This window comes from Piliocolobus tephrosceles, chromosome 9 (genome assembly GCF_002776525.5).
Source record: "Piliocolobus tephrosceles isolate RC106 chromosome 9, ASM277652v3, whole genome shotgun sequence".
Taxonomy (NCBI): domain Eukaryota; kingdom Metazoa; phylum Chordata; class Mammalia; order Primates; family Cercopithecidae; genus Piliocolobus; species Piliocolobus tephrosceles.
This window is the reverse complement of record NC_045442.1, coordinates 41,020,915-41,047,811: the sequence shown is the minus strand read 5'-3', so window position 1 is coordinate 41,047,811 and position 26,897 is coordinate 41,020,915. Positions and strand designations below refer to the sequence as shown.

Below are 26,897 nucleotides of genomic sequence, written 5' to 3'. Positions count from 1 at the left end.
ACCTAAGTGACACCAAAAATCCTGACACAAAGGAATTTGAGAAACATAGTAAAGAAAGGAAAGCACACTAGCAGAAACTTCCAAAAGATTTTAATCAAGCTAAGTCACAGAATCAGTCCCGTATCTGCAATGAAGTGCTGCTTATGTATGAGAGACAAAAAAAGCTGGTGGCCGAAGTATATATTATTTCATTTATCTTATCCCTATAAATGGCATATTTTCTCGATTACAGCCTATTGCTACTTCACTTAGGGAAACTCATAGCTACAACTAGTACAATTTGCCTGATGAGATGAAATTCAGGGGAACAAACCAAAGGTAATAAATCCCCAAGTTACATGTCTTTCACAAACATACCTCTACCCAGTCAATAGAGGATTTATCAAAAGAAAGATTAATAGTGGAAAAATAAACTGAGGATTCTTTTCTCACCCTCATCACAAAGAATCTTAAGATTAAAAAGTTTTTAAACTAATGAAGAGAAGGAAGAACAAGGAATACCTTTAATCTCTCCTTTTCATTTTAATTTCTTTTAGTTCAGCTTATGCAAGATTTTGTACCTTGTGAAAGAATTTAAGTTTACTGAATACAAAATATTGCTTAAGATTTAAAACAAAGCAAAATAAGTTGCTGAAGAGGGATCATTTGAGTTAAATACAGGGTTTTTTTTTTAAATCTGTAATTGATGTACATTTGATTTTAAGAAGACACTTTATATCAGGTCACCACAAAGCAGATTTACATACAACCATCAATTGCAGAAAAACAAAGTTTCTTTTTGATCCAAACACAAAGAAAAACTTTGCGTTTTATTTTTTAATGATCTTTTCCCTGACCATAAAAAAAAAAAAATTAAAAATGCAGTACTTTTCGAAGGTGAAGCTAGTAAGTTTATAGAAGTGCAAAACACTTTAAGCAAAAACTTTTTTTTTTTTTTTTTTTTAAGAAAAAGGCATGACTTCTCGTTTTCTGTTCTTGGTATAAATTTTAATCCTTTCCAGTGGAACCAAAACCTCCTGAACCCCTTTCGGTGTCATCCAAAGCTTGAACTTCTTATATTTCTGGATAAAAAATCCATTCGCAAATGAGCTGTGCAGTTCAATCACCCTTTTTGACTTCAAACTTTTCTTTGTCAAAGTTAAATAGTACAACACCAACATTTCCTCTATAATCTTCATCTATGACACCAGCTCCTACATCAATAAAGTGTTTTGCAGCCAAGCCTGACCGTGGAGCTACTCTTCCATAACACCCAGAAGGCAGCGCTATCTGAATGTCTGTTTTCACAAGAGCTTTCTCCATAGGTGGTGGTGTGTAATCATAGGCACTATACAGGTCGTAGCCCGCGGCCCGTGTGGAGCCCCGGGTGGGGGCCATGGCGTGCTCGGAGAGCCGGGCAAAGCAGAGCTGCATGCCGCCCTCCTCTGCAGGCCGCGGCCACTTACTGGGTGAAATGGCGGGTGTCTTTCCGGAGCAGGGCATGGCAAAGCCAGAAGGCGAGCAAGGAGAGCCACAAGCTGTTTTACACAGCACAAATAATTGGGTTCTTCATTGGATTGTGGTGATGGTTGCATACCCTGTAAACTCACTAAAATCCACTGAATTGTCCACATAAAATGAGTGTTTTATGGTATGCCAATTATATCACAAAACTCTTTTTTTTTTTTTTAATTTAAAAACCAATTGTTAAAAGGGGATGGTGCTACATAGAATGTTGGTTTATTTTTTCCCCAAGAGACCTGTAAGATTTACTGTCTACTTTTCAATGAAGTTAGGAATGTAAATGTTGAGTGAAAAGGCAAGTACTTTTGTAAATTACGAGAGCATGAGCTCATTAGAGATAAATATAACTGGGGGCCTGATGCGGTGGCTCACGCCTGTAATCCCAGCACTTTGGGAGGCCAAGGCAGGAGGATCATTTGAACCCACGAGTTCAAGACCAGCCTGGGCAACATAGTATATATATATAACTGGTTAATATTTAACCACCACACCACATTTATAGTGAAATGATTACTCCTATCAAAGTAACCATGTTGGGAAATCTGCTCATTCCAATAATGCTGCCATTTTTTTCAGAACACTACAACTCCTTTTAGAGCTTATAACACATCTTTTATATATCCTCAGAGATGGTAAACTTCATGTTTTAGAGAGTAGGATGAATCTTGAAAATAGTAAAATCTGTTGTCAAATTAGAAAATATTGTTAGTTGCAAACAATGTCTAGCAAGACTGATCCTCTCATATGGCAATTATACTTTTATATTTTATATTTTTAGAAGACAAGATTGATTAGGAAGTTTTAGTACTTTTTAAAAATATTTACATCTCATACTTTAATTGTTACCTCTTATCTAATGTCCATTAAAGGTACGACACCACAGAGGAAAAATTATTTATACCCGTCAACACTGGTAAGAACCGAACCACGTGAACATCTCCTTGATCAGTTGAAAAGGAAACAGCCTGAGCTGTTAATGATGCTAAACTCTTCAGAAAACAACAAAGAAGAGACAGTTCCGGTAAATTTAAAGGATCATAATTTTATAATAGAACTCTCTTGTGAACTCTTGATGTGGTTGACTTCATGTGAGGAATTTTACTTTTCACTCCTTAATCTTACCCTGCCTCTCATTAATGATAGGCCTAGCCCTTAGGCTTGTTTCTTTTAATCTTACTAGTTTTTAAATTATGCTAGTAGATAATAATTGCCAATATTTAATATTGTGCTTAGTAACATTGTTATATAGGAACCTCTACTCTCTATAAAAATGTATTAGGAATTATTTTCATTAATTTGTAGACTTTCTAATAATTTTGTTGAGGTTTCACTTTCATATTATACCATGGGCATTGTGTTATATTCAAGGAAGAAAACTACCGTTACTCTTGCGATGACTTTTAAGCCCTTGGACTTAGTCACTCATCCAGTTTCTTCTTTCAGGATGTGGATGTAGAAAAGGCAGTTCTGGGGCAGTATACCGAAGAACCTCTAAGTCAAGAGCCATCTGTAGATGCCGGTGTGGATTGTTCATCAATTGGCGGGGTTCCATTTTTCCAGGTATATCATATCAGATAACCCTTCCATATCTGATGTAAGTCATTCATTTACTATTCAGTATAAAGGCATTATTTGTGGTGAGTAGAACAACAAAAACCTTTCAGTTATTCCTTAGGATGGCTTGTTAAGGCTTATGATTTGAATTATTTACAAAAATCTGATATTGATAAGGGGTTTTCTGTAGAATAAATGAAGGCAGAATTTGACTTAATCTACATCCTTAGCTGATAGTCTTTAGCTATTGTATTTATTCCTTTTCTGCTTCCTATATACTCGGACACTGAGAGCAGTCATTTCTCTTCCTTCTACCTTTGACATGTAAGTCTTGGAACCTATCTCTGCCCATAATCAGACTTTGAAGGCAAAGTGATTGAAAAGATTGAGAGACTGGAGATTGCTTAGGTTATATTAGTGATTTCCCCTGCCTGAGGCTCTTCTCTTGTGAACTGTTACCCCATGTTTCCTGAGCACCTTGCCTGCTCTAATCCAATGTAATTAAATCCTGTGACCTCTCCTACCCACTTTTTTTTTTTTTTTTTTGAGACTGAGTCACCCAGGCTGAAGTGGAGTGGCACAATCTCGGCTCACTCAGCCTCCACCTCCTGAGTTCAAGTGATTCTCCTGACTCAGCCTCCTGGGTAGCTAGGATCACAGGCGTACACCACCACACCTGGCTAATTTTTTTGTATTTTTAGTAGAGATAGGGTTTCACTATGTGGGCCAGGCTGGTCTCAAACTCCTGACCTCAAGTGATCCACCCTCCTCGGCCTCCCATAGTGCTGGGATTACAGGCGTGAGCCACTGTGCCCAACCCTCTACCCATTTTTTTTCTTTTTTTTTTTTTTTTGAGATGGAGTTTCACTCTTGTTGCCCAGGCTGGAGTGCAATAGCGCAATCTTGGCTCACCGCAACCTCTGCCTCCTGGGTTCAAGCAATTCTCCTGCCTCAGCCTCCTGAGTAGCCAGGATTACAGGCATGCGCCACCATGCCTGGCTAATTTTGTATTTTTTTTTTTTTTTTAGTAGAGATGGGGTTTCTCCATGTAGGTCAGGATGGTCTTCAACTCCCAACCTAAAGTGATCCACCTGCCTTGGCCTCGGCCTCCCATAGTGCTGGGATTACAGGTGTGAGCCACTGCGCCTGGCCTCTCCTACCCACTTTTTAACGCTGTTGAGAACATAGTTGGTTTATGATTCATCTCAACATTGATGACTTGAGTACACAATAAATGTCACCAGCCCTTAATGTTCTCTATGGTTAAGTAAGTAGGAGGATTCCAATGAAATACAACTTTCAAGTGAGGCTCTGTAAAGTGCTGGTATCTTTTCCTCGAGGTTCTTTTTCCTTGAAGGTACAAGCCTAGACAGGGTGTGTGAAGGAAAAATTTCCTTATGTAGGACATTGGTATCTATATTTATAGTTGAAGTACTACCTCTGAGATGCATATGCTTGTACCTTTCTTTTTTTAATATATGAAGAGGGTCTTGCTATGTTGGCCAGATTGGTCTCGAACTCTTGGCCTCAAGCAGCCGTCCCACCTCAGCCTCCCAAAGTGCTAGGATTACAGGCATGAACCACTGCGCCTGATTGCTTGTACCTGCTTTTGTTTTTGTTTTTGAGATGGAGTTTCACTCTTGTTGCCCAGGCTGGAGTGCAATTGCATGATCTTGGCTCACTGCAACCTCCGCCTTCCGGGTTCAAGCAATTCTCCTGCCTCAGCCTCCCGAGTAGCTGGGATTACGGGCATGCACCACCACACCCGGCTAATTTTGTATTTTTAGTAGAGAAGGGGTTTCTCCATGTTGGTCAGGCTAGTCTCAAACTCCCGACCTCAGGTGAACCGCCCGCCTTGGCTTCCCAAAGTGCTGGGATTACAAGCGTGAGCCACTGCGCTTGGCCTGTAACTGTTTTTAGTAGATCTACAGGTTCTTCCCTTAAGGTCTAAAGATTCTCCATCACTGCTTTCAACTGTTAACAAAGTTCTAACTCAGGTTCTCATAAATTCCTCCCTCTGTCTTCCTCTGGGCAATTTTATCCCCAAATTCTTGCCACCTTTTGCTTTATTCTTTACTATTAGAGAACTATATATATGTTTCTTTCAGTTTTTATCCTTTTTTTCTTTCTTTTTTTTTATTTTTTATTTTATTTTATTTTTTTGAGACGGAGTCTTGCTCTGTCACCCAGGCTGGAGTGCTGTGGCCGGATCTCGGCTCACTGCAAGCTCCGCCTCCCGGGTTTACGCCATTCTCCTGCCTCAGCCTCCCGAGTAGCTGGGACTACAGGCGCCCGCCACCTCGCCCGGCTAGTTTTTTGTATTTTTTAGTAGAGACGGGGTTTCACCGTGTTAGCCAGGATGGTCTCGATCTCCTGAACTCGTGATCCGCCCATCTTGGCCTCCCAAAGTGCTGGGATTACAGGCTTGAGCCACCGCGCCTGGCCTTTATCCTTTTTTTCTATCTTATAAAGTTAGGAAAGGGGGAAGGATAAGAGAACCTGGTGACTACTTAATCCCTGGTCAGAAATTCTTTTATTATTATTACCTGTGGCATTTTGAATTAGGCTTAGTGATTCAGCTATGGCAAGGAAGCCCCCACAATACCAGAAAGGGTTTGGGATGGGGTTTTAGACCTTCAGCTGAAGTCCAGAAATGATCTTTTCCCTAGTAGCAGTGTGATATGGGGATTTTCTCTGGGTTTAAAACTTTAAAAGTTGGTTTATAATTTGTCTCAGCATTGATGACTGAGTGTACAATGAATGTCACCAGTCCATTAATGTTCTGTATGGGTAAGTAGGATTCCAATGAAATAAAATTTCCAAATGAGGAATATGAAATAGGTTTTACAAATAAAATAAAGTATAATTTTTAAGAACTAAGCAAAACTGTTTTTAAGGTGTCCCATATACCAGTTTCTCTGCTTAAAACAGAATTGGCTTTTCTGCATGACAGCAAATCTTTGTTTCCTTAGAGCAGGGTTTCTTGACAGCAGTGCTATTGGCATTTTAAACTGGGTCATTCTTTGTTGTAATGGGCTTTCCTGTGGACTGTACTATGTCGGTACACAAGAAAAACAGTGTGCTATGTAAATACTCAAAGTCAGTAGCACTCCCTGGTTGCAACATCAAAAAAGTCTCTAAACATTGCCAAACGTCCCTTGTGGGAGCAAAATTGCTCCCTGATGAGAACCACTACCCTGGAGTAAAATCTGTAACTATGTCTTAGAAAATAACACAGAAAATTAATATTTCTTTCACTCTACTCCTTCCATTAGTGATCAAATAAAGAAGGTTCTACTTGCCAAATTGTTGGCTCAAACTTGTGCTAAACCTTTTCTGGTTTTCTACACTTAAGTTTTCTTGCTTATAACCCAGAGAACTTTGAAAATAGAGTGTAGTTAATGTGTATCAAATGTTACTTTATATTGACTTAATTTCCCCCCCTTAAATCCACAGCATAAAAAATCACATGGAAAAGACAAAGAAAACAGAGGCATTAACACACTGGAGAGGTCTAAAGTGGAAGAAACTACAGAGCACTTGGTGACAAAGAGCAGATTACCTCTGCGAGCCCAGATCAACCTTTAATTCACTTGGGGGTTAGCAATTTTATTTTTAAAGAAAACTTAAAAATAAAACCTGAAACCCCAGAACTTGAGCCTTGTGTATAGATTTTAAAAGAATATATATATCAACCGGGTGTGGTGGCTCATGCCTGTAATCCCAGCACTTTGGGAGGCTGAGGCAGGTGGATTGCTTGAGCCCAGGAGTTTGAGACCAGCCTGGCCAACATGGCAAAACCTCGTCTGTATTAAAAATTAGCCGGGTGTGGTGGCACACTCCTGTAATCCCAGCTACTGGGGAGGCTGAGGCACGAGAATCACTTGAACCCAGGAAGCAGGGGTTGCGTTGAGCCGAGATCACACCACTACGCTCCAGCCTGGGCAACAGAGCAAGACTCGGTCTCAAAAACAAAATTTAAAAAAGATATAAGGCAGTACTGTAAATTTAGTTGAATTTTGATATCTACCCATTTTTCTGTCATCCCTATAGTTCACTTTGTATTAAATTGGGTTTCATCTGGGATTTGCAATGTAAATACATATTTCTAGTTTTCATATAAAGTAGTTCTTTCGTAACAAATTAAAAGTATTTTTTCTTGTATAGTATTAAGTAATGAATATATAAGAACTGTACTCTTCTAGGCTTGAGCTTACATAGGTAAATATCACCAACACCTGGCCTTAGAAAGGACCATCTCATGTTTTTTTCTTGCTATGATTTGTGTATTTTCTTGCCTCCTCCCTAGACTTCCCTATTTCGCTTTCTCCTCGGCTCAATTTTTCCCTTTTTATTTTTCACCAAACTATTTGTAAAGCCACAAAAGGTATCCTTTCTTATTTTCGGTAGCCAGAATTTTATCTAGAAATCTTTTAGCACCTTTTTAGTGATTTATTTCTAAAATCACTGTCAACAACAAATCTAATCCTAGTTGTATCCCTTCTTTCAATATTTTTCACTTGTTGCCCCAAATGTGAAAGCATTTCATTCCTTTAAGAGGCCTAACTCATTCACCCTGACAGAGTTCACAAAAAGCCCACTTCTCTAGAATATAAATTGCTATTATGGGAGACCACCTAGACGTCTGACTGATGGCTCTGTGCCCACACTCCAAGACCTGTGTCTTTTGGAGAAGATCACAATGATTTAAGGACTTTCTGAAACTTCCAATTATGTCTATAATTTATATTCTTTTGTTTACATGATGAAACTTTTTGTTGTTCCTTGTTTGTATATAATAAAATATGTATATGTATCTTTTTCTTGATTCAAATCTTAACCCTTAGAAGGACTCTGGTATTTTTGATCTGGCAACCATATTTCTGGAAGTTGAGATGTTTCAGCTTGAAGAACTAAAGCACTTAGAAGGAATATGTACAAAGAATAAATTTTGTGCCCACAATGAGTTTAGTGTGTAAAGTTTAGAGACATTTGACTTTGATAGCTAAATTAAACCAAACCCTATTGAAGAATTAGAATATATGCTCCTTCAAGAAACTAAATTGATCTTGTAGAATTATCTTAATAAAATAATGGCTATAATTTCTCTGCAAAATCAGATGTCAGCATAAGCTGTGGATAATATCTAATAAACTGCCCTCAGTGAATCCATGGTTAATAAATGTGGTTTCTACATTAACCTGCTTGCTCCATTATTTCTTCTCTGGCAATGGGTATGTTTAGAGAGCTAGGCAAGCTGCATTCACATTCCCAAAATAAACTGCAGTACCACCAAGGAAGAAGGAGCCTAGTAAACATGCAGGGTTTTAGTTGCACTCGAAGGGACTATCCTACGTGCAAGGTTAGTGAGAAATAGGCCCTCACACAGCCTGAAGTCCAGTTTTAAGTCATCTCATTCCATGACTGTTTAAAAGTTATCTGAGAATGCTGATGCAACTAATTTCACTGCCTCACAGAAGCAAAAATCTCCAGAGAATTTTAATATCCAGAGCCATAAATTAGCTCTACCAATTTTCATACACAATGTTGGGCCCTCAGAATGTAACCAAGAGTAGCATCAGCAAAAATGGCCAAGTAGGTAGCTTCAAGGACCTTTTCCTCCACAGAAACATTGAAAAATCAAGCAAAAACATTCAGAAACAACTTTGTCAGAACCCAGGAAAATAGTTTACAGCACTAAGCATTTGCTGAATCAAGAAAAAGGCAACCTAAAAAGAGAAGGGAAGCTTGGCAGTGTTTTACTTGCCCTTTCCCCATTCTCAGCTCTGCAACAGTCTTCAAGACACACAGACCACATTCTCAGCGTGGGGTCCCGGTCCTAGTTTCTAGGGAGAAGAGAGGTTTTTTTTTTTTTTTTTTTTTTTTTTTTTGGAGACAGAGTCTCACTCTCACTGAGGCCAGAGTGCAAACTGGCATGATCTTGGCTCACTGCAACCTCCCAGGTTCAAGCAATTCGTGCCTCAGCCTCCCAAGTAGCTGGGACCACAGGCACACACCACGACACCCGGCTAATTTTTGTACTTTTAGTAGAGACGGAGTTTCACCATGTTGACCAGGCTGGTCTCACACTCCTGACCTCAGGTGAAACACCCTTTTCCGCCTCCCAAAGTGCTTGGATTATAGGCGTGAGCCACTGCACCCAGCACCAGAGATCTTATTCTTGAAAGATTATGTTTGTTCTGACCAGTCTGGCAGCTTCAAGGACTGACACAAGGCATCTGCATTTGTTTCATCTAACTCAGAACTCAATCAGGGTTGGAAAGAGTGGCAGGTTTGTCTCTAAATATTGTAGGACGAACAACCCGCTGCCACCTGAGGCAAAAAATTACAGTTTAGGTAAACAAAGGAATGACTAAAGCCTGAGAGGAAAGCAGCAGAGAGAATTTCTTAGAGAAATGAGGTTATTCAAAAGCACCCATGTTTATTGGGGGATTTAGAAAGCCATGCACATTCCCAGGTCAGTCTGCACATTCAAACCTGAGACGACCCCAAGATTTCATGTCTGGCTGATGTGTAGGCTCAGTGCAAGCAGGAAGTAAAGGCTAAGGCCAATTTAAAATGGCCCAGATAGGCACTGAAGGTGTGTCCCAACACAGCCAATCAGCAAAAACAGGGTTTTTTTCTTCCTTTGTTAATTTTTGGGGCAACCAGTTTTCAAAGAAATCTCAACACACTGGCTGAACACAAGCAAAAGGAAGACACCTTACAGACCATGTAAGTCAAAGAACAGAAACTTTACAAAAACAGGTCAGAAAAGTCACTAGGACTGGGTGCTGTGGCTCACGCCTGTAGTCGCAGAACTTTGGGAGGCCAAGGTGGGAGGATCACTTTAGTCCAGGAGTTCAAGACCTGCCCGGGCAACATAGTGAGAGCTCGTCTCTATAAAACAAATTTCTCTTTTTAATTAGTTGGGCATGGTGGCATATGCCTATAGTCCCAAACACTTGGGAGGCTGAGGTGGAAGGATCAGTTGAGCCCAGGGATTTGAGGCTGCAATGAGCTATGATTGTGCCACTGCATTCCAGCCTCAGGAACAGAGCGAGACCTTGTCTCTAAATATATATGTCACTAAACAAACCACTACAACCCACAGCAAGTAACAAAAACCCTGAGGAGTGAAGAATCTGGTTTCCAGAGTTACCACATGATAGTAAAGTAATATTCAGCTTCCAACAAAAAACTGTGAAGCATGCAAAGAAAGTATAGCCCACTTACAGAAAAAATTAGAATAAACTATCTGAGGAAGCATAGACATTGGACTTGAAGACAAAATTTGTAAATCAACTGTCTCAAAAGTGCTCAAAGAGCTAAGGGAATACAGGGAAACAATGTCCCATAGAGATTATCAAAGGAATTATAAAAAGGAACCATAAAAATTAGCTGAAAGGTACAATAAAAAAGGGGGGATAATCACTGAATGGTTCTAATAGCAGATATGGCCAGACAGTAGAAAGAATCAGTGAAGCTGAAGGTAGATCAGTTGAAATTACCCATCTGAGGAGCAGAAGAACAAAGGAAAGAAGCAATTTAAGAGGCCTGTGGGTTACCACCAAGCATACCAACCTTTGCAAAATAGGAGTTTGAGAAGGAGAGAAGAGAGAAAGGGGCAGAAAGAATATTTGAAGAAATAACAGCCCCAAACACCTCACATTTGTAAAAACACTTGAATGTACCCATCCAAGAAGTTTGCAGAACTCCAAATAGGATAAGCCAGGAGAGATCCATGTCAAGACGTACATAAACTGTCCAAAACTGTAGAGAGGATCTTGGAAGCAGTAAGATAGTGGCCATCAGAGAAAAGCAAATCCAAATCACAGTGAGATACCACTTCACATCCAGAAGGATGGCTATAACAAAAAATACAGAAAAAACAAAGTGTTGTTGGGGATGCTGGAAAATGGGAACCTTTTTGTTTTCTGAGATGGAGTTCGTTCTGTCGGCCAGGCTGGAGTGCAGTGGCTCTGTCTCAGCTCACTGCCACCCCTGCCCTCTGGGTTCCAGTGATTCTCCTGCCTCAGCCTCTGGAGTAGCTGGGATTACAGGTGCCCATCATCACACCCAGCTAATTTTTTTTTTCTGGCTAATTTTTATATTTTTAGTAGAGATGAAGTTTCACCATGTTGCCCAGGTTAGTCTTGAACTCCTGATCTCAAGTGATCCACCTGTCTTGGCCTCCCAAAGTACTAAGATTTCAGGCATGAGAGACCCCACCCAGCCTGAAAATGGGAACCTTGTACATTGTTCATGGGAATGTAAAATGGTTCAGTCACTGCAGAGAAAGAGTTTGGTGGTTCCTGAAAAAGATAAACAGAATTACCATATAACCCAGCAATTCCATTCCTAGCTGTCTACCCAAGAGAAAACATGCATCCACAAAAATTTATACACAGATGCTATAGTAGCACTACTCACAGTGACCCAGTGGTGTAAACAACCCATCAATATATGAATGTTTAAACAAAATGTATTATATACATATGATAGATTATTCAGCCATAAAAATGAAGTACAGATACATGCTACCATATGGATAAACATCGAAAACATTATGCTAAGTGAAAGAAGTAAGACACAAAAATTCACATATTCTATGATTCTAGTTTTATGAAATATCCAGAATAGGTAAATTCATAGAAACAGCAGACTGGTGGTGGTTAAATCTGGGGTGAGGAGGGGAATGAAGAGTGACTGCTTAATGGGTATGGGATTTTCTTCTGGGGTGTTGGAAATATGTTGGAACTAGCCTGTAATCCCAGCACTTTGGGAGGCTGAGGCGGGCGGATCACGAGGTCAGGAGATTGAGACCATCCTGGCTAACATGGTGAAACCCCGTCTCTACTAAAAGTACAAAAAATTAGCCGGGCGTGGTGGCAGGCGCCTGTAGTCCCAGCTACTCCAGAGGCTGAGGCAGGAGAATGGCGTGAACCTGGGGGGCGGGGAGCTTGCAGTGAGCCGAGATCAGGCCACTGCACTCCAGCCTGGGGCACAGAGCAAGACTCTGGCTCAAAAAAAAAAAAAAAAAAAGAAAGTAGACCATGATTAATTCATGATGTATCTTATAAGCCTTTGGGCAATAACTAGGCAACATTTTTAATGGATATAAAACAGATTCATAAAAGTACTCAGTTAACTTTAGAATTACAGAAAATGAGGAAAAGGGGACAAAGAACAAAGAAAACAAACAGAAAAGAAGTAGCAAATGGATATATTTAAGCCCAATAACCACATTAAATGAAGTGGTTTAAATAAACGAATTAAAAGATCATCAGATTGGATAAAAAGTAATTATAATCCATCTATAAGAAGCCCACTTCAAATAGAAAAGCTATATACAGATTAACAAGAAAAGGATGGGAAAAGATATACAAACCCTCATCAAAAGAAAGCTGGAGTGTCTATATTACTATCAAAGTTGACTTCAGAATAAGGAATGTTGGCCGGGCGTGGTGGCTAATCCCAGCACTTTGGGAGGCCGAGACGCGCGGATCACGAGGTCAGGAGATCGAGACCATCCTGGCTAACACAGTGAAACCCCGTCTCTACTGAAAACTACAAAAAAATTAGCCGGGCATGGTGGCAGGCGCCTGTAGTCCCAGCTGCTCGGGAGGCTGAGGCAGGAGAATGGCGTGAACCTGGGAGGCGGAGCTTGCAGTGAGCCGAGATCCGGCCACTGCACTCCAGCCTGAGCGACAGAGCAAGACTCCGTCTCAAAAAAAAAAAAAAAAAGAATAAGGAATGTCACCAAGGATAATGAGGAACATTACATAATGATATTTTAATGAACATCTTAAATAACAGAACTAGAGAGAAAATCAATAAAGATATTGAAAACCTGACAACTCTGTCAACCAACTTGACCTAATGAATATTCATAGAACAATGCACCCAACAATAGGAGAATATATTATTTGTGAAGTACTTGAAACATTCAAACAATATGAACTATATTCTGAGTCATTAAAAAACAACTCCACAAGTTTTAAAGAATTGAAATCATACAAGTATGAAGTCAATACATACAACTTGAAGTCAATAATACATACAACTTGAAGTCAATCCAAGTCATACAATTTGAAGTCAATAATACATAGCTGGAAAATCCCCACCTATGTATTATTGACTTCAAGTTTAACTCAATTTTAAGTCAAGTTTAATTCCCCAAATATTTCCAAATATTTGGAAATTAAACAATACAATTCTAAACCCACTGATCAAAGAGGAAGTCACATGTAAAATTAGAAAATGTTAAATGGTGGCTTGTGCCTATAATACCAGCTACTCTGGAGGCTGAGGCAGGAGGATCTCTTCAGGTCAGGAGTGTGAGAGCAGCTTGGGCAACATAGCAAGACCCCATCTCTACAAAACAAAAAAAATAAAAAATTTGGCCAGGTGCAGTGGCTCACGCCTTTCATCCAACACTTTGGGAGTCAAATGCAGGCAGATCACTTGAGCTCAGGAGTTCAAAACCAGCCTAAGCAACCTGGTGGGGCCCCCATTTCTACTAAAAATAGAAAAAAATTAGCTGGGTGTGGTGGAGCATGCCTTTATTCCCAGCTACTTGGGGAGGCTGAGGTGGGAGGATGGCTTGAGCCCAGGAGGCAGAGGTGGCAGTGAGCCGAGATTGGCATTCTGGCCTGAGTGATGGAGTGAGATCCCATCTCAAAAAAAAAAAAAAAAAAAAAATTAGCTGAGTATGGTGACACACACCTGTAGTCCCAGCTGAGGCTAAGACAGGAGGATCACTTGAGCTCAGAGTTTGAAGCTGTGGTGAGCTATGCTTGTGTCACTGGACTCCAGCCTGGGAGACAGAGCAGGACTCTAGGAAAAAAGAAAAAATTATATAAAATATATGTATATTATACACTATATAATATGTGTTATATATATGTAGGTATGTACATACATGTATGTTTGCATATGTACATATATGTATACATAATATATACATACATATACATATATGTATGTAGGTATAATTATATGATATATGTAGGTATGTACAACTATAAATTTCTTTCTAAGCATTGCTTTAGTTACATCCCATAAATTTTAGTATGTTGTATATTTGTTTCTTTCCTCTCATAGTATTATGTAATATCCTTTGTGACTTTTTCTTAAACCAACAGGTTATTTAGGAGTGTGTTGTCTAATTTCCTCATATGTGTGAACTTCTCAAATGTCCTTCTGTTGTTTATTTCTAATTTTGTTCCATTATAGTGGGAGAAAAATACTTTGTATTACTGCAATCAATTTAAATGTATTGAGATTTGTTTTATGGCCTAACATATGGTCTATCCTGGAAATGTTCCATCCCCACTTGAGAAAAATGTATCTTATACTGTTGTTCGGTGGAATGTTCTAAAAAATCTGTTAGGTCTAATTGGATTACAGTATTGTTCAAGTCTTTTATTACTCTCTTGATCTTCTGCCTATTTGTTTTACTAGTAAAAGTGGCATATTTGGCCGGACGCAGTGGCTCACGCCTGTATTTGGCCGGGCGCAGTGGCTCCCAGCACTTTGCGAAGCCGAGGTGTGCGAATCAAGAGGTCAGGAGATCCAGACCATCCTGGCTAATACAGTGAAACCCTGTCTCTACTAAAAATATAAAAAAATTAGCCGAGCTTGGTGGCGGGCGCCTGTAGTCCCAGCTACTCAGGAGGCTGAGGCAGGAGAATGGCGTGAACCTGGGAGGCAGAGCTTGCAGTGAGCTGAGGTGGCACCACTGCACTCATGACTGGGGACACAGCGAGACTCTGTCTCAAAAAAAAAAAAAAAAAAGTGGCATGTTTAAGTCCCCGACTGTTATTTTTTAATTGTCTCTTTCTCTCTTCAATTCTGTTATTTTTTGTTTCATGTATTTTGGGGTTCTGTTGTTAATTACATATGTTTGTAGTTAAGCCTTGCTAATAAACTGATACTTTTATCATTAAAATATGTCCCTTTTTATAATTGGTAACACTTTTTGCCTTAAAATCCATTTTGTGGGATATTAGAATAGCCACCTCAGGTCTCTTCGAGTTACTGTATGCATGGTGTAGCTTTTGCCATCTTTTTTTTTTTTCTTGAGACGGAGTCTCACTTGTCACCCAGGCTGGAGTGCAATGGCATGGTCTCTGCTCACTGCAACCTCTGCCTCTCGGGTTCAAGCAATTCTCCTGCTTCATCCGCCTGAGTAGCTGCAACTACAGGCTCATGCCACCACACCCGGCTAATTTTTGTATTTTTAGTAGAGATGAGGTTTCACTATGTTGGCCAGGCTGGTCTCGAACTCCTGACGTCGTGATCTGCCCGCCTTGGCCTCCCAATGTGCTGGGATTACAGGCATGAGCCACTGCACCCAGCCGCCAACCTTTTACTTTCAACATATTCACGTCTTTGAATCTAGTGTGTTACTTGTAAGACAACATATAGTTGAATCATTTTTTAAATCTATTTCGCCATTCTTTTACTTTTGACTGGAGTGTTTAATCAATTTCACGTCATTACTATTAAGGAAGGAATTACGTCTGCCATTTTGCTATGTTCTCTATATGTCTTATGTCATTTTTCCTTTCTGTGTTCCATTATTCTCCTCTTTTGTATTAAATAGATATTTTCTAATATACTATTTTAATTCCTTTGTCATTTCATTTTTTTACCGTGTATATTTTTGAGTCATTTCCTTTGTTGTTTTGAAGATTACAATTAACAACTTAATTTAACGATCTAGTTTACATTACTACCAACTTAATATCAATAGTATACAAAATCTAGCTCCTACGTAGCTCTGTTCCCTTTCCCCTTCTTTGCAATGTTGTCATAATTACATCTTCATACATTGTGTGCCCATCAGCACAGGTTTATAATTATAACTTTATGCAGTAGTCTTTAAAATCATTTAAAAGAAAAAAAGAATTATAAGCAAAAATATATTAATATGGTCTTTTATGTTTATCTATTTAGTTTCCTTTACCAGTGCTCTTTATTTCTTCATGTGGTCTCAAATTACTGTCTAGTGTTCCTTCATTTCAACTTGATGGACCCCCTTTAGTATTTCTCGTGTGACAGGTTTGCTAATGACAAATTGTCTCAGTTTTGTTTATCTGGGAATGACTTAAATTTTGCTTCATCTTTGAAGGTTGGTTTTGCTGGATATAAAATTCTTGGTTGACAGTCTTTTACAGCACTTTGAATGTCATCCCATGGCTTTCTGGCCTCCATGATTACTGATAAGAAGTCAGCTGTTAATCATGTGAAGGAGCTCTTCTAAATGATTAATTGCATTTCTCTTTCTTCAAGACTCTTCTTTGGATTTTGACAGTTTGATTATGATGATGTGTATAAGTGTGGATCGTTTTAAGTTTGTCTTAGTTGGAGTTCACTGAGCTTCTTGGCTATGGAGATAAATGTTTTTCAACAAATTTGTTTTCCAGCAAAAAATACTTTTCAGCAAATTGTTTCTTCAAATATTATTTCTGTCCTTTTCTATTATCTTCTCCTAGGATTCTCATTATGTGTATGTTGGTAGACTTGATAATGTCCCGCAGGTCTCTGATGTTGTATTGATTTTTATTTATCCTTCTTCCTGTCTGTTCCTCAGACTAGACAATCACAACTGACTTTTCTTCAATTTTTCTTCAACACTTTTTTAAGAACTTCAAGATATCTCTTGCATGAACTTGTAGGTTTTGTTTGTGAGTTATCGTTGACTCTAAAGGAACACCTCATTGCAGAAACAGGAATCAAGTCTAGGAGTTTTACTGTCAAGCCATAGAAATAGGCCTGACAGTAGGCCTTGGGCCATTTGATATATTCTTCACTGATAATTCTGGTGTTTCCTAGAGATCCAATGGATCCAAAAGGACTTTTGCTGAGTCTTGGTTTTTGCTTAATCACATTTGCTTGTGAGTCCCTCTAGTGAATTTTTAATTTCAGTTATTGTGTTTTTTAACTTTTTTGTTTTTGAGATGGAGTCTCACTCTGTCACCCAGGCTGAAGTGCAGTGGCGACATCTCAGCTCACTGCAAGCTCCACCTTCCAGGTTCACGCCATTCTCCTCCCTCAGCCTCCCGAGTAGCTGGGACTATAGGCACCTGCCACCAAGCCCGGCTAATTTTTGTATTTATTTATTTCTTTTTTTAGTAGAGATGGGGTTTCACCATTGTTAGCCAGAATTGTCTCCATCCCCTGACCTCGTGAAGCCTGCCTCGGCCTCCCAAAGTGCTGGGATTACAGGCATGAGCCACTGCGCCCGGCCACTTTTTAACATTTTTAAAAACATGATTTCCTTTAACGCTTTGAACACATTTAAAATATCCTCAAGGATAGTTTCTATAGATTGCTATTTTCCTGTGTAAGAACAATACTTTATTTCTTTGCTTGTCTCATAATTTTATACAGAAAGCTGACATTTCTTTTTTGTTGTTGTTGTTTGAGACAGAGTGTCACTATTGCCTAGGCTGGAGTGCACTGTTGCGATCTCAGCTCACTGCAACCTCTACCTCCCAGACTTAAGTAGTTCTCATGCCTCAGTTTCCCAAGTAGCTGGTACTAAAGGCGTGTGCCACTATGCCTGGCTAATTTTTGTATTTTTAGTAGAGATGAGGTTTCACCATGTTGGCCAGGCTGGTCTCAACCTCCTGACCTCAAATGACCCGCTTGCCTCGGCCTCTCAAAGTGCTGGGATTACAGGTGTGAACTATCATGCTGGGCCAAAAACTGACATTTCTAATAATACAATGCGACTACTCTGGAAATCAAACTATTTCCACTTCTAACGACTTGTTGATGTTGGGGTTTTTTTAGTGGCTTTTCCAGATGAATCTGTGAAGTATGTCTTCTTTCTCACTAAATTCTCTGCTCACTTAGCTTAGTGGTCAGCTAGTGATTAGATAGTTACTTAAATGACTGAATCTGTTTACCCTCCCAGCCATTTCCAAGAGGCTCTGTGTATGTTTGTGTTGGGGCACCCTTCACACTCAGGCAGGCATTTAAAAATGCTGACAGCTTTTGCTTTTTTTTTTTTTTTTGCAGTGCTTCAAGGTCAGCCAGATGTTGTGTTAGAACTTCAGACCTTCTTAGGTCTTTCCTGAGCATGTGGACAGATTTGAGCATGCACATAGCCCAATCATGTGCGTGGCCTTCTAGAGTCCCATGAATATGTCAGCAGTTTTTTTTGTTTTGTTTTGTTTTGTTTCGTTTTTTGAGATGGAGCTTAGCTCTTGTTGCCCAGGCTGGAGTGCAGTGGCACAATCTCAGCTCACTGCAACCTCCGCCTCCTGGGTTCGAGTGATTCTCCTGCCTCAGCCTCCCGAGTAGCTGGGATTACAGGCGCCCGCTACCATGCCTGGCTAATTTTTGTATTTTTAGTAGAGATAGGGTTTCACCATGTAGGTCAGGCTAGTCTCCAACTCCTGACCTCAGGTGATCCGCCTGCCCCGGCCTCCCAAAGTGCTGGATTACAGGCATGAGCCACTGCGCCCAGCCCGTAATTTTTCTATTTTTAGTAGAGACGGGGTTTCATCATGTTGGCCAGGATGGTTTCAAACTCCTTACCTCAGGTGATCTGCCTGCTCAGCCTCCCAAAGTGCTGGGATTACAGTTGTGCAATATGTCAGCAGTTTTGAAAGCCTCCTATGGACACCTCATTTCTCAGCTCTTTTTTTGATTTTTTTTTTGGCTGGTGGGGGGGCAGCTTGTTTGCCTCAACTGTTATCACTACCTTAGTTAGCTGCATGTTAGCCATGCTACTGATTATTTTCAACAAATATCCCAGGTGAAAAGCTATTCTCACTGAGCATGGTCTGAGTTGGGTCAAATAAAGGCAAACATTCGTTTTTTAATTTTATTTATTTATTTTTTTATTATACTTTAAGTTCTAGGGTACATGTGCACAATGTGCAGGTTTGTTACATATGTACACATGTGCCATGTTGGTGTGCTGCTCCCATTAACTAGTCATTTACATTTATTTTATTTTCTTTAGAGACACGGTCTTGCTCTATCACCCAGGTTGGAGTGCAGTGGTGTGACCATAGCTCACTGAAGCCTCCAACTCCTGGGCTCAAGCAATTCCCCTGCTTCAGCCTCCCAAGTCGCTGAGACTATAGGTGTGTGCCACCATGCCTAATTTTTTTTATTTGTTGTAGGGGCAGTGTCTCACTCTGTTGCCCAGGCTGGTCTTGAACGCCTAGCCTCACACAATCCTTCCACCTCAGCCTCCCAAAGTAATGGGATTATAAGCATGAGCCACTGTGGCTGGCCAAGGCAAGTCTTGTGAATGAGGATTTCCAGGGAATTGTCAGACAGGCCAAATAAGGACAGGTCTCAAATAATGCTATTTTGGGGATCTCCAAACCCATTTTGTCCTAACAAGTGGCTGCTAGGCTACTGGTCTTCACTATGATTGTAGAACTGTTGATTTTGAAGACTAATGAGGAGTTAAGGAGAGTGTTGAGAATAAGGCAAGTTAAAACACCACAAAGCTCACCATTCTTACTGAGATACAGCCTTTAAAAAAAAAGAAAAAAGTTCCTTGGGTTACTGCAAAGCTTTGGTTAATTTCAGAATTCTGAAAATTTTTATTTTACAAGTTATCTCAATATTCTCACTGCTTTTATGGAGGAATAGGTTTTTAGAGGCCCTTACTCCACGATTCCTACTGATCTCACCTCATTCAGTAATTTGAAGGCATCATGCCATTGTCTGCTTCATTTTTTCTGTTGCAAAATCACAGTCAGTTTAATTATTGTTCCTATGAAAATAATCTTTTTCTCCTTGGTTACTTTTTTTTTCTTTGAGACAGGGTCTGGCTCTGTCACTCAGGCTGGAATGCAATGGCACGATTTCAGCTCACTCCAACCTCCATCTCCCGGGCTCAAGCCATCCTCCCACCTCAGCCTCCTGAGTAGCTAAGAATATAGTCATGCATGACCATGCTCAGTTAGTTTTTGTATTTTTAGTAGAGACAGGGTTTTGCCATGTTGCCCAGGCTGGTCTTGATCTCCTGAGCTCAAAGCAATCCACCTGCCTCTGCTCTTTGGTTACTTTTAAGATATTTCTTTATCATTGATTTTTAGCAGTTTTGCTATGATATACCTCAGTGTGACTTTGTATGTATCCTGTTTAGGGTTCATACAGTGCTATAGACCTAACTGTGTCTCCCCACCCCCCAGTCCACATATTGAAGCCCTAACTCTCAATGTGAATGTATTTGGAAATAGGGCCTATAAGGAGTGAATTAAGGTTTAATGCAGTCTTGAGGGTGGGGTTCTGATACTACAGAATATATCCTTGTAGAGAAACACCAGAGAGGGCCCTTCCCCCCCTGCATCCCACTCTGCCATGTGAGAATACAGCGAAAAAGCACCATCTGCAACCCAGGAAGTGAGCTCTCACCAGAACCCAACTGTGCTGGCACCCTGATCCGAGACTTCCAGCCTCCACAATTTGAAAACATTTCTGTTCAAGCCACCCATTCTGGCTAGGTGTGGTGGCTCACACCTGTAATCCCAGAACTTTGGGAGGCCAAGCCAGGAGGATCACCTGAAGTCAGGACTTCGAGACCAGTCTGGCTAACGTGGTGAAACTACGTCTCTACTAAAAATACAAAAATTAGCCAGGCGTGATAGCACACACCTGTAGTCTCAGCTACTTGGGAGGCTGAGGCATGAGAATGGCTTGAATCTGGGAGGTGGAGGTTGCAGTGAGCCGAGATTGCGCCACTGCGCTCCAGACTGAGCAAAACTCCATCTAAAAAAGAAAAAAAAGAAGCCACCCATTCTACGGTATTTTATGGCAGCATGAGCTGACTAATACATAGCACTTCAGTCCCATTCTTTTTTTCCGAGACGCCAGTTACATGTATGTTAGACTTCTTTACCATAACCTCTTTATGTTTCTCATCCTTTTGCCTACCCATGCCTTAGTAACAGATGACCCTTAAATAATGCAGGGGTTGGGGTGCTGTCCCACCCCATGCAGTTGAAAATTTGTGTATAACTTTTTTTTTCTAAGACAGAGTCTTGCTTTGTCGCCAGGCTAGAGCGCAGTGGGATGATCTCAGCTCACTGCAACCTCCACCTCCTGGGTTCAGGGTTCAAGCGATTCTCCTACCTCAGCCTCCCGAGTAGCTGGGATTACAGGCGTGAGCTACTGCACCGGCCTTGTATAACTTTTCACTCCCCCAGAACTCAGCTATGAATAGCTTACTGTTGACTGGAAGCCTTACTGATAACATAAACAGTCCATTAACACATATTTTGTATATGTATTATATACTGTACTCTTACAATAAGTAAGTTAGAGGGAATAAAATGTTATTTAAAAAGGTATGAGGAAAATATATTTACTACTAAATGAAAGTGGATCATCATAAAGGTATTTGTCTTTATTGTCTTCATGCTGAGGAGGAGGAAAAGGATGAAGAGGAAGAAGAGGAGGGGGAGGAGGAGGAGGAAGGGTTGGTCTTGCTGTCTTAGGAGCAGCAGAAGTGGAAGAAAATCTATGTATAAGTGGATCCACACGGTTCAAGCCCATGTTGTTCAAGGGTCAACTGTAACTATTTTCTTACAGCTATCACCCAGTCTTTTTCTCTTTTTAACTGACTAGTCAGTAAGTAAACCCATCCCCTGTTCACAATTTTTTGCAGTTTTCAATTCTAGAATTTCCATCCAATTACTTTTTATAGTTTTCAGCCAAAGTACTCCATCTTGTCTTTAAAGTTTTTGAAAATTCAATTTTTAAAAATTTTGTTTGGGCTGGGCATGGTGGCTCATGCCTATAATCCCTGCACTTTGGGAGGCCGAGATGGAAGGATTGCTTGAGGCCAGGAGTTCAAGACCAGCCTGGGCAACATAGGGAGACTTTTTGTCTCTAAAAAATTTAAAAAATTATACCGGTGTGGTGACATGCACCTGTAGTCCTAGCTACTTGGGAGGCTGAGGTGGGAGGATCACCTGATCCCAAGAGTTGAAGCTGCAGTGAGATATAATCACACCACTGCACGCCAGCCTAGATACAGAGCAAGATCCTGTCTCAAAATCTTGTTTTACAATTCCATTAGCTGTATGGTGCTTTTTTTTTTTTCACTGTTATAATAACTTTAATTTAACTTGCATTTTACAGAAGTCTAGGAACAGTTTTAAAAAAGCACCTCCTTACCCCATATCATGTTTCTTTGACAGGTGTTAAAGGAGACAATGAGTATGTCAACAGCTTGAGCATCAGCGTCTTGCAAGGACTTCAGATCAATCAACCACTCGCCAAAACTCTTGGCAGCTTTTTTTATCTTGTTTTTAATACAACGGTACATCCACCCTGATGGCAAACCTATCCAGCCACATCTCCACAGCACACTTTGCAAAATCAGTGATTAGCAAATTAGTTAGCTTTGGCACAGAGCTTTGCTCGCCTGCCCATGACAGCCTGGAAGCCGGTTTTGATGCTGGCAACAGAACATCTAGAATGACAAGTTTCACACTGTAGGAAATAGAGTCACGTGTCCTTCTGCAGGATTGTGTCCAGTAATTGGCACGTGTGACAAGTGACATATTCCTTGATATATCTTCTCAAGGCATTTTCTATCTGTTTCTGTTGGAATCTTCTTTTGATTACAAGTTGATTATTACCAGCTATAGAACTACTTGTACCCAATTCAGCCAACAAAAACGCAAGGAGATGTTTGGGCTGACGATGTAATAGTTTACAGATATGTGTAAAGTTGACAAAAGAAGTTTTCTTGGTTCCTAGTCAGATGAACTGTGGAGGTTTCATGACAAATTTCCTTTTCTCCCCAGCAACCATATCCGGATTCTTTTCCCTCGTGATGTTGAACACTCGATTCAGTAGCTCCTCATACGTGTAGTCTCTTTCTGAGCCTGCCCAAGCAGGGCCTATCTGATTACTGAATGAGATACCATCATCTTTTCTGCTGTCTTCATCTTCTAGAGCTTCATCTTTCTCTAGTATTTCATCCTCATCTGGGAACCTGACCTTCTTTTTCTTCTTTTTATTGCCAAGCATAATGTCAAGGTTATCCTCTGGTTCAGTTAGTTCTTGAACATCACTTTTTTTTTTTTTTTTTTTTGAGACAGAGTCTCTCTGTGTCACCCAGGCTGGAGTGCAGTGACATGATCTCGACTCACTGTAACCTCCGCCTCCCAGGTTCAAGCAGTTCTCTGCCTCAGCCTCCCATGTAGCTGGGACTACAGGTCACCATGCATGGCTATTTTTTGTATTTTTAGTAGAGATGGGGTTTCACCATGTTGGTCAGGCTGGTCTCGAACGCCCGACCTTAGGTGATCCACCGGCCTCAGCCTCCCAAAGTGCTGGGATTACAGGCGTGAGCCACTCTGCCTGGCTTGAACATCACTTTCAATCTTAAGATCCTTTACGCTTTATTCAGCTTCATCAGTATCAAACATCTTTTTAGTTTTTTTCTTCTTTTTCTTTTGATTAAAGAAGTTCAAGTCATCTAGATCACCAGAAGCATCTTTTTTCCTAGTGCCCTCTCCATCAGCTTCCAAATCTTTGTCCTCATTTGGCTCTGGCTCCACTTCTTTTGTTTCTGAAGGCTGGTTTTCTCTGTTTGGGTATCCCCTTCCTCATCTAACATAAAAGGCTTCTTTTTCTTCTTTTTCTTTTTGCTCATAGTTGGATCAAAAATCATCTCCTCCCCAGACATGGCTGCGGCTCAAGTGTGCTTGGCACGGACAGGAAGTCAGACTGGTGAGCCCCAGGCCCCAGCGGCAGCGCTGCTCCTGCCCGTACCTCTCCCACCACCGCACTGGTGCTTTTTTTTTTTTTTTTTTTTTTAATTGTCTGTCTTTTCTCTTGGTTTTGGATCAAGAGCTATCTCCTTGTATGCCAGATTCTTTCTTTTCTTTTTTTCTTTTTTTTTTTCTGAGACGGAGTCTTGCTCTATTGCCCAGGCTGGAGTGCAATGGCAGGATCTCGGCTCACTGCAATCTCTGCCTCCTGATTTCAAGCGATTCTCTTGACTCAGCCTCCCGAGTAGCTGGGACTACAGGGCGCCCGCCACCATGCCCAGCTAATTTTTTGTATTTTTAGTAGAGACGGTGTTTCGCCATGTTAGCCAGGATGGTCTCGATTTCCTGACCTTGTGATCCGCCCGCCTCAGTCTCCCAAAGTGGTGGGATTATAGGCGTCAGCCACTGCACCCCGCCTGTATACCAGGTTCTTTTTTTAAGGAGTGTAAACAGCTGTATTTTATGGGTGCACAATGTTTTTAAAATTGTAACATTTAAAAACTTTGTCATATCTGCTAATTAATTCTACAAACAATATTGATGTCTCTTTGATATATGATAGGACACTATTTGTTTTATTTAAAAATTTTTAAAAATAATAATAAAAAGACTATTGGCTGGGTGCAGTGGCTCACGCCTGTAATCCCAGCATTTTGGGAGGCCAAGGCAGGCAGTCACCTGTGGTCAGGAGTTCGAGACCAGCCTGGCCAACGTGGTGAAACCCCGTCTCTATTAAAAATTTAAAAAGTAGCCGGACATGGTGGCAGACACTTGTAATCCCAGCTACTTGGGAGGCTGAGGCAGGAGAATTGCTTGAACCTGAGTAGCGGAGATTGCAGTGAGCTGAGATCGCCCTATTACACTCCAGCCTGGGCGACAAGAGCAAAACTTCGTCTCAAAAAAAAAAAAAAAAAAAAAAAAAAAAAAAGAAGAAGAACCTAATAACAGTACACTTTCAATTATTCTCTTTAATCTTTTCTATGATTGCTTTTATTTTATTTATAAATGTGCAATAAACCCACAATACATTCCACTATATTTCTTTTTGAAAGTCAATAATTTTTAGAGATCAAAAATAAAAGTAAAAAGTTTTTATATGTAATTTTAGTCATGTCCAGAAATTTTCATTTTTTGTGTGTAGATTTCTTTGCTTTGTGTGTAATACCAGATTCTGTGCTATCATATTCCTCTTGCTTAAAGAACTTGCTTTTTTTTGAGGCAAGTTCTTGCTTTGTCACCCAGGCTAGAGTGCAGTGGCACAATCACAGCTCACTGCAGCCTCTACCTTTTGGGCTCAAGCAGTCCTCCCACCCCAGCCTCCCAAGGAGCTGGGACTACAGGTGTGCACCACCATGCCTGGCTAATTCTTTCCTCTTTTTTTTGTAGAGACAAGGTCTCACTATATTGTCCAGACTGGTCTCAAACTCCTGGGCTCAAGTGATCCACCTTGGCCTCCCAAAGTGCTGGGATTGTAGACGGGAATGACCACGCCTGGCCTAAGAACTCCTTTTAACATTTCTTTTCTTTCTTTCTTTTCTTTCTTTTTCTTTTTCTTTTTTTTTTTTTTTGAGATGGAGTTTCACTTTCACTCTTGTTGCCCAGGCTGGAGTGCAACGGTGCGATTTCGGCTTACCACAACCTCCGCCTCCTGGATTCAAGCGATTCTCCTGCCTCAGCCTCCCGAGTAGCTGGGATTATAGGCATGCACCACCACGCCTGGCTAATTTTTGTATTTTTGGTACAGACGGGCTTCTCTATGTTGGTCAGGCTGGTCTTGAACTCCCGACCACAGGTGATCCACCTGCCTCAGCCTCCCAAAGTGCTGGGATTACAGGCGGGAGCCACTGTGCCTGGCCAATATTTCTTATAGTACAGGACTGTTGGTAATAAATTGTTAGGTTTGTTTTCTAAGGAAGTATTTATTTTGCCTTCGTTTTTGAAAAGTATTTTCATTGAGTATAGAACTCTGGTTAAAAGTGGGTTTTTTCAATATTTTTTAAATGTCACTTTATTGTCTTCTGGTTTGCAGAGTTTCTGATGAAAAACCTGGTATAATTCTTATCTTCATTCCTCTGCATTTAACATGCCTTCTGTTTTTGGTTGTCTTCAAAGTGTTCTCTTTCTGGTTTTCAGTAGTGTGGCAGGGGGCTAGGTTGCTAGAGGGTGTTTCTTTTCTTTTGAGACAAGCATCTTGCTCTGTTGCTCAGGCTGGAGTACAGTGGTGTGATTACAGCTCACTGCAGCCTCGAACTCCTGGGTGGGAGTTGACTCCTGGGCAAGAGTCAGTACAGGGCAGCAAATGTTGAGGTTTCACAGGGGCCTCTCTGGAAACCTCGCCCTCAAGGCCCCGGCTTGTCTTAAAGAGCTCTGAAATGCCTCTGCGATCATCCTTCCTTTGCCTTAATAAACGGAACCTGGTTTTCCTCTATTCCTACTAATCTCTTTAGCAAATTGTTGCTTGGCCATGGCCTTGGTTTGCTCTCCTGAAGATGCCTTTTCACTCTTTACCAGGCCAGGCTGTGAATTTTCTAAATCTTTCTTCTCTGCTTCCCTTTTAGTGATAAATTCAATGTTTAAATTATTTCTCATCAGGCCTGGCGCGGTGGCTCACACCTGTAATCCCAGCACTTTGGGAAGCTGAGGTAGGTGGATCACTTGAAGCCAGGAGTTCGAGACCATCCTGGCCAATATGGTGAAACCCTGTCTCTACTAAAATTACAAAAATTAGCCAGGCGTGGTGCTGCACGCCAGTAATCTCAGCTACTCAGGAGGCTGAGGCAGGAGAATCGTTTGAACCCGGGAGGTTCAAGTGAGCTTAGCTGAGATGGTGCCACAGCACTCTAGCTTGAGTGACAGAGCCAGACTCCATCTCAAAAGAGAAAAAGAAAGAAATGAAATTAATTATTTCTCATTAGTTCCTTGGTGGGAGTAAAAAAATTCTTTCTATCCTCTCATATCTTACTACATGCAGTTAAAAGTAGCCACAAAGCTCCTTCAATATTTTGCATCTTAGAGATTTTTCCAGGAGATATTCTATTTATTTTTTATTGTTGTTTATTTTTTTGAGATGGA

At 40.6% G+C, this 26,897-nt stretch overlaps 1 protein-coding gene and 2 pseudogenes across 1 annotated transcript in view; 1 reads left to right on the top strand and 2 right to left on the bottom strand.

Moving 5' to 3' along the window:
• Positions 1-8,257, top strand: part of KIF11 (kinesin family member 11) — a 60,434-nt gene extending 52,177 nt beyond the window's left edge. The window contains exons 20-22 of the mRNA XM_023226261.1: positions 2,373-2,524; positions 2,947-3,063; positions 6,514-8,257. Of these exons, the coding sequence (XP_023082029.1) occupies positions 2,373-2,524; positions 2,947-3,063; positions 6,514-6,645 (401 nt within the window). The 3' untranslated portion in view covers positions 6,646-8,257. The remainder of the gene's footprint in view (positions 1-2,372; positions 2,525-2,946; positions 3,064-6,513) is intronic.
• Positions 958-1,942, bottom strand: LOC111552173 (annotated as a pseudogene).
• Positions 8,258-22,121: 13,864 nt separating the features above from the next.
• Positions 22,122-23,796, bottom strand: LOC111552225 (annotated as a pseudogene).
• Positions 23,797-26,897: the final 3,101 nt, after the last annotated feature.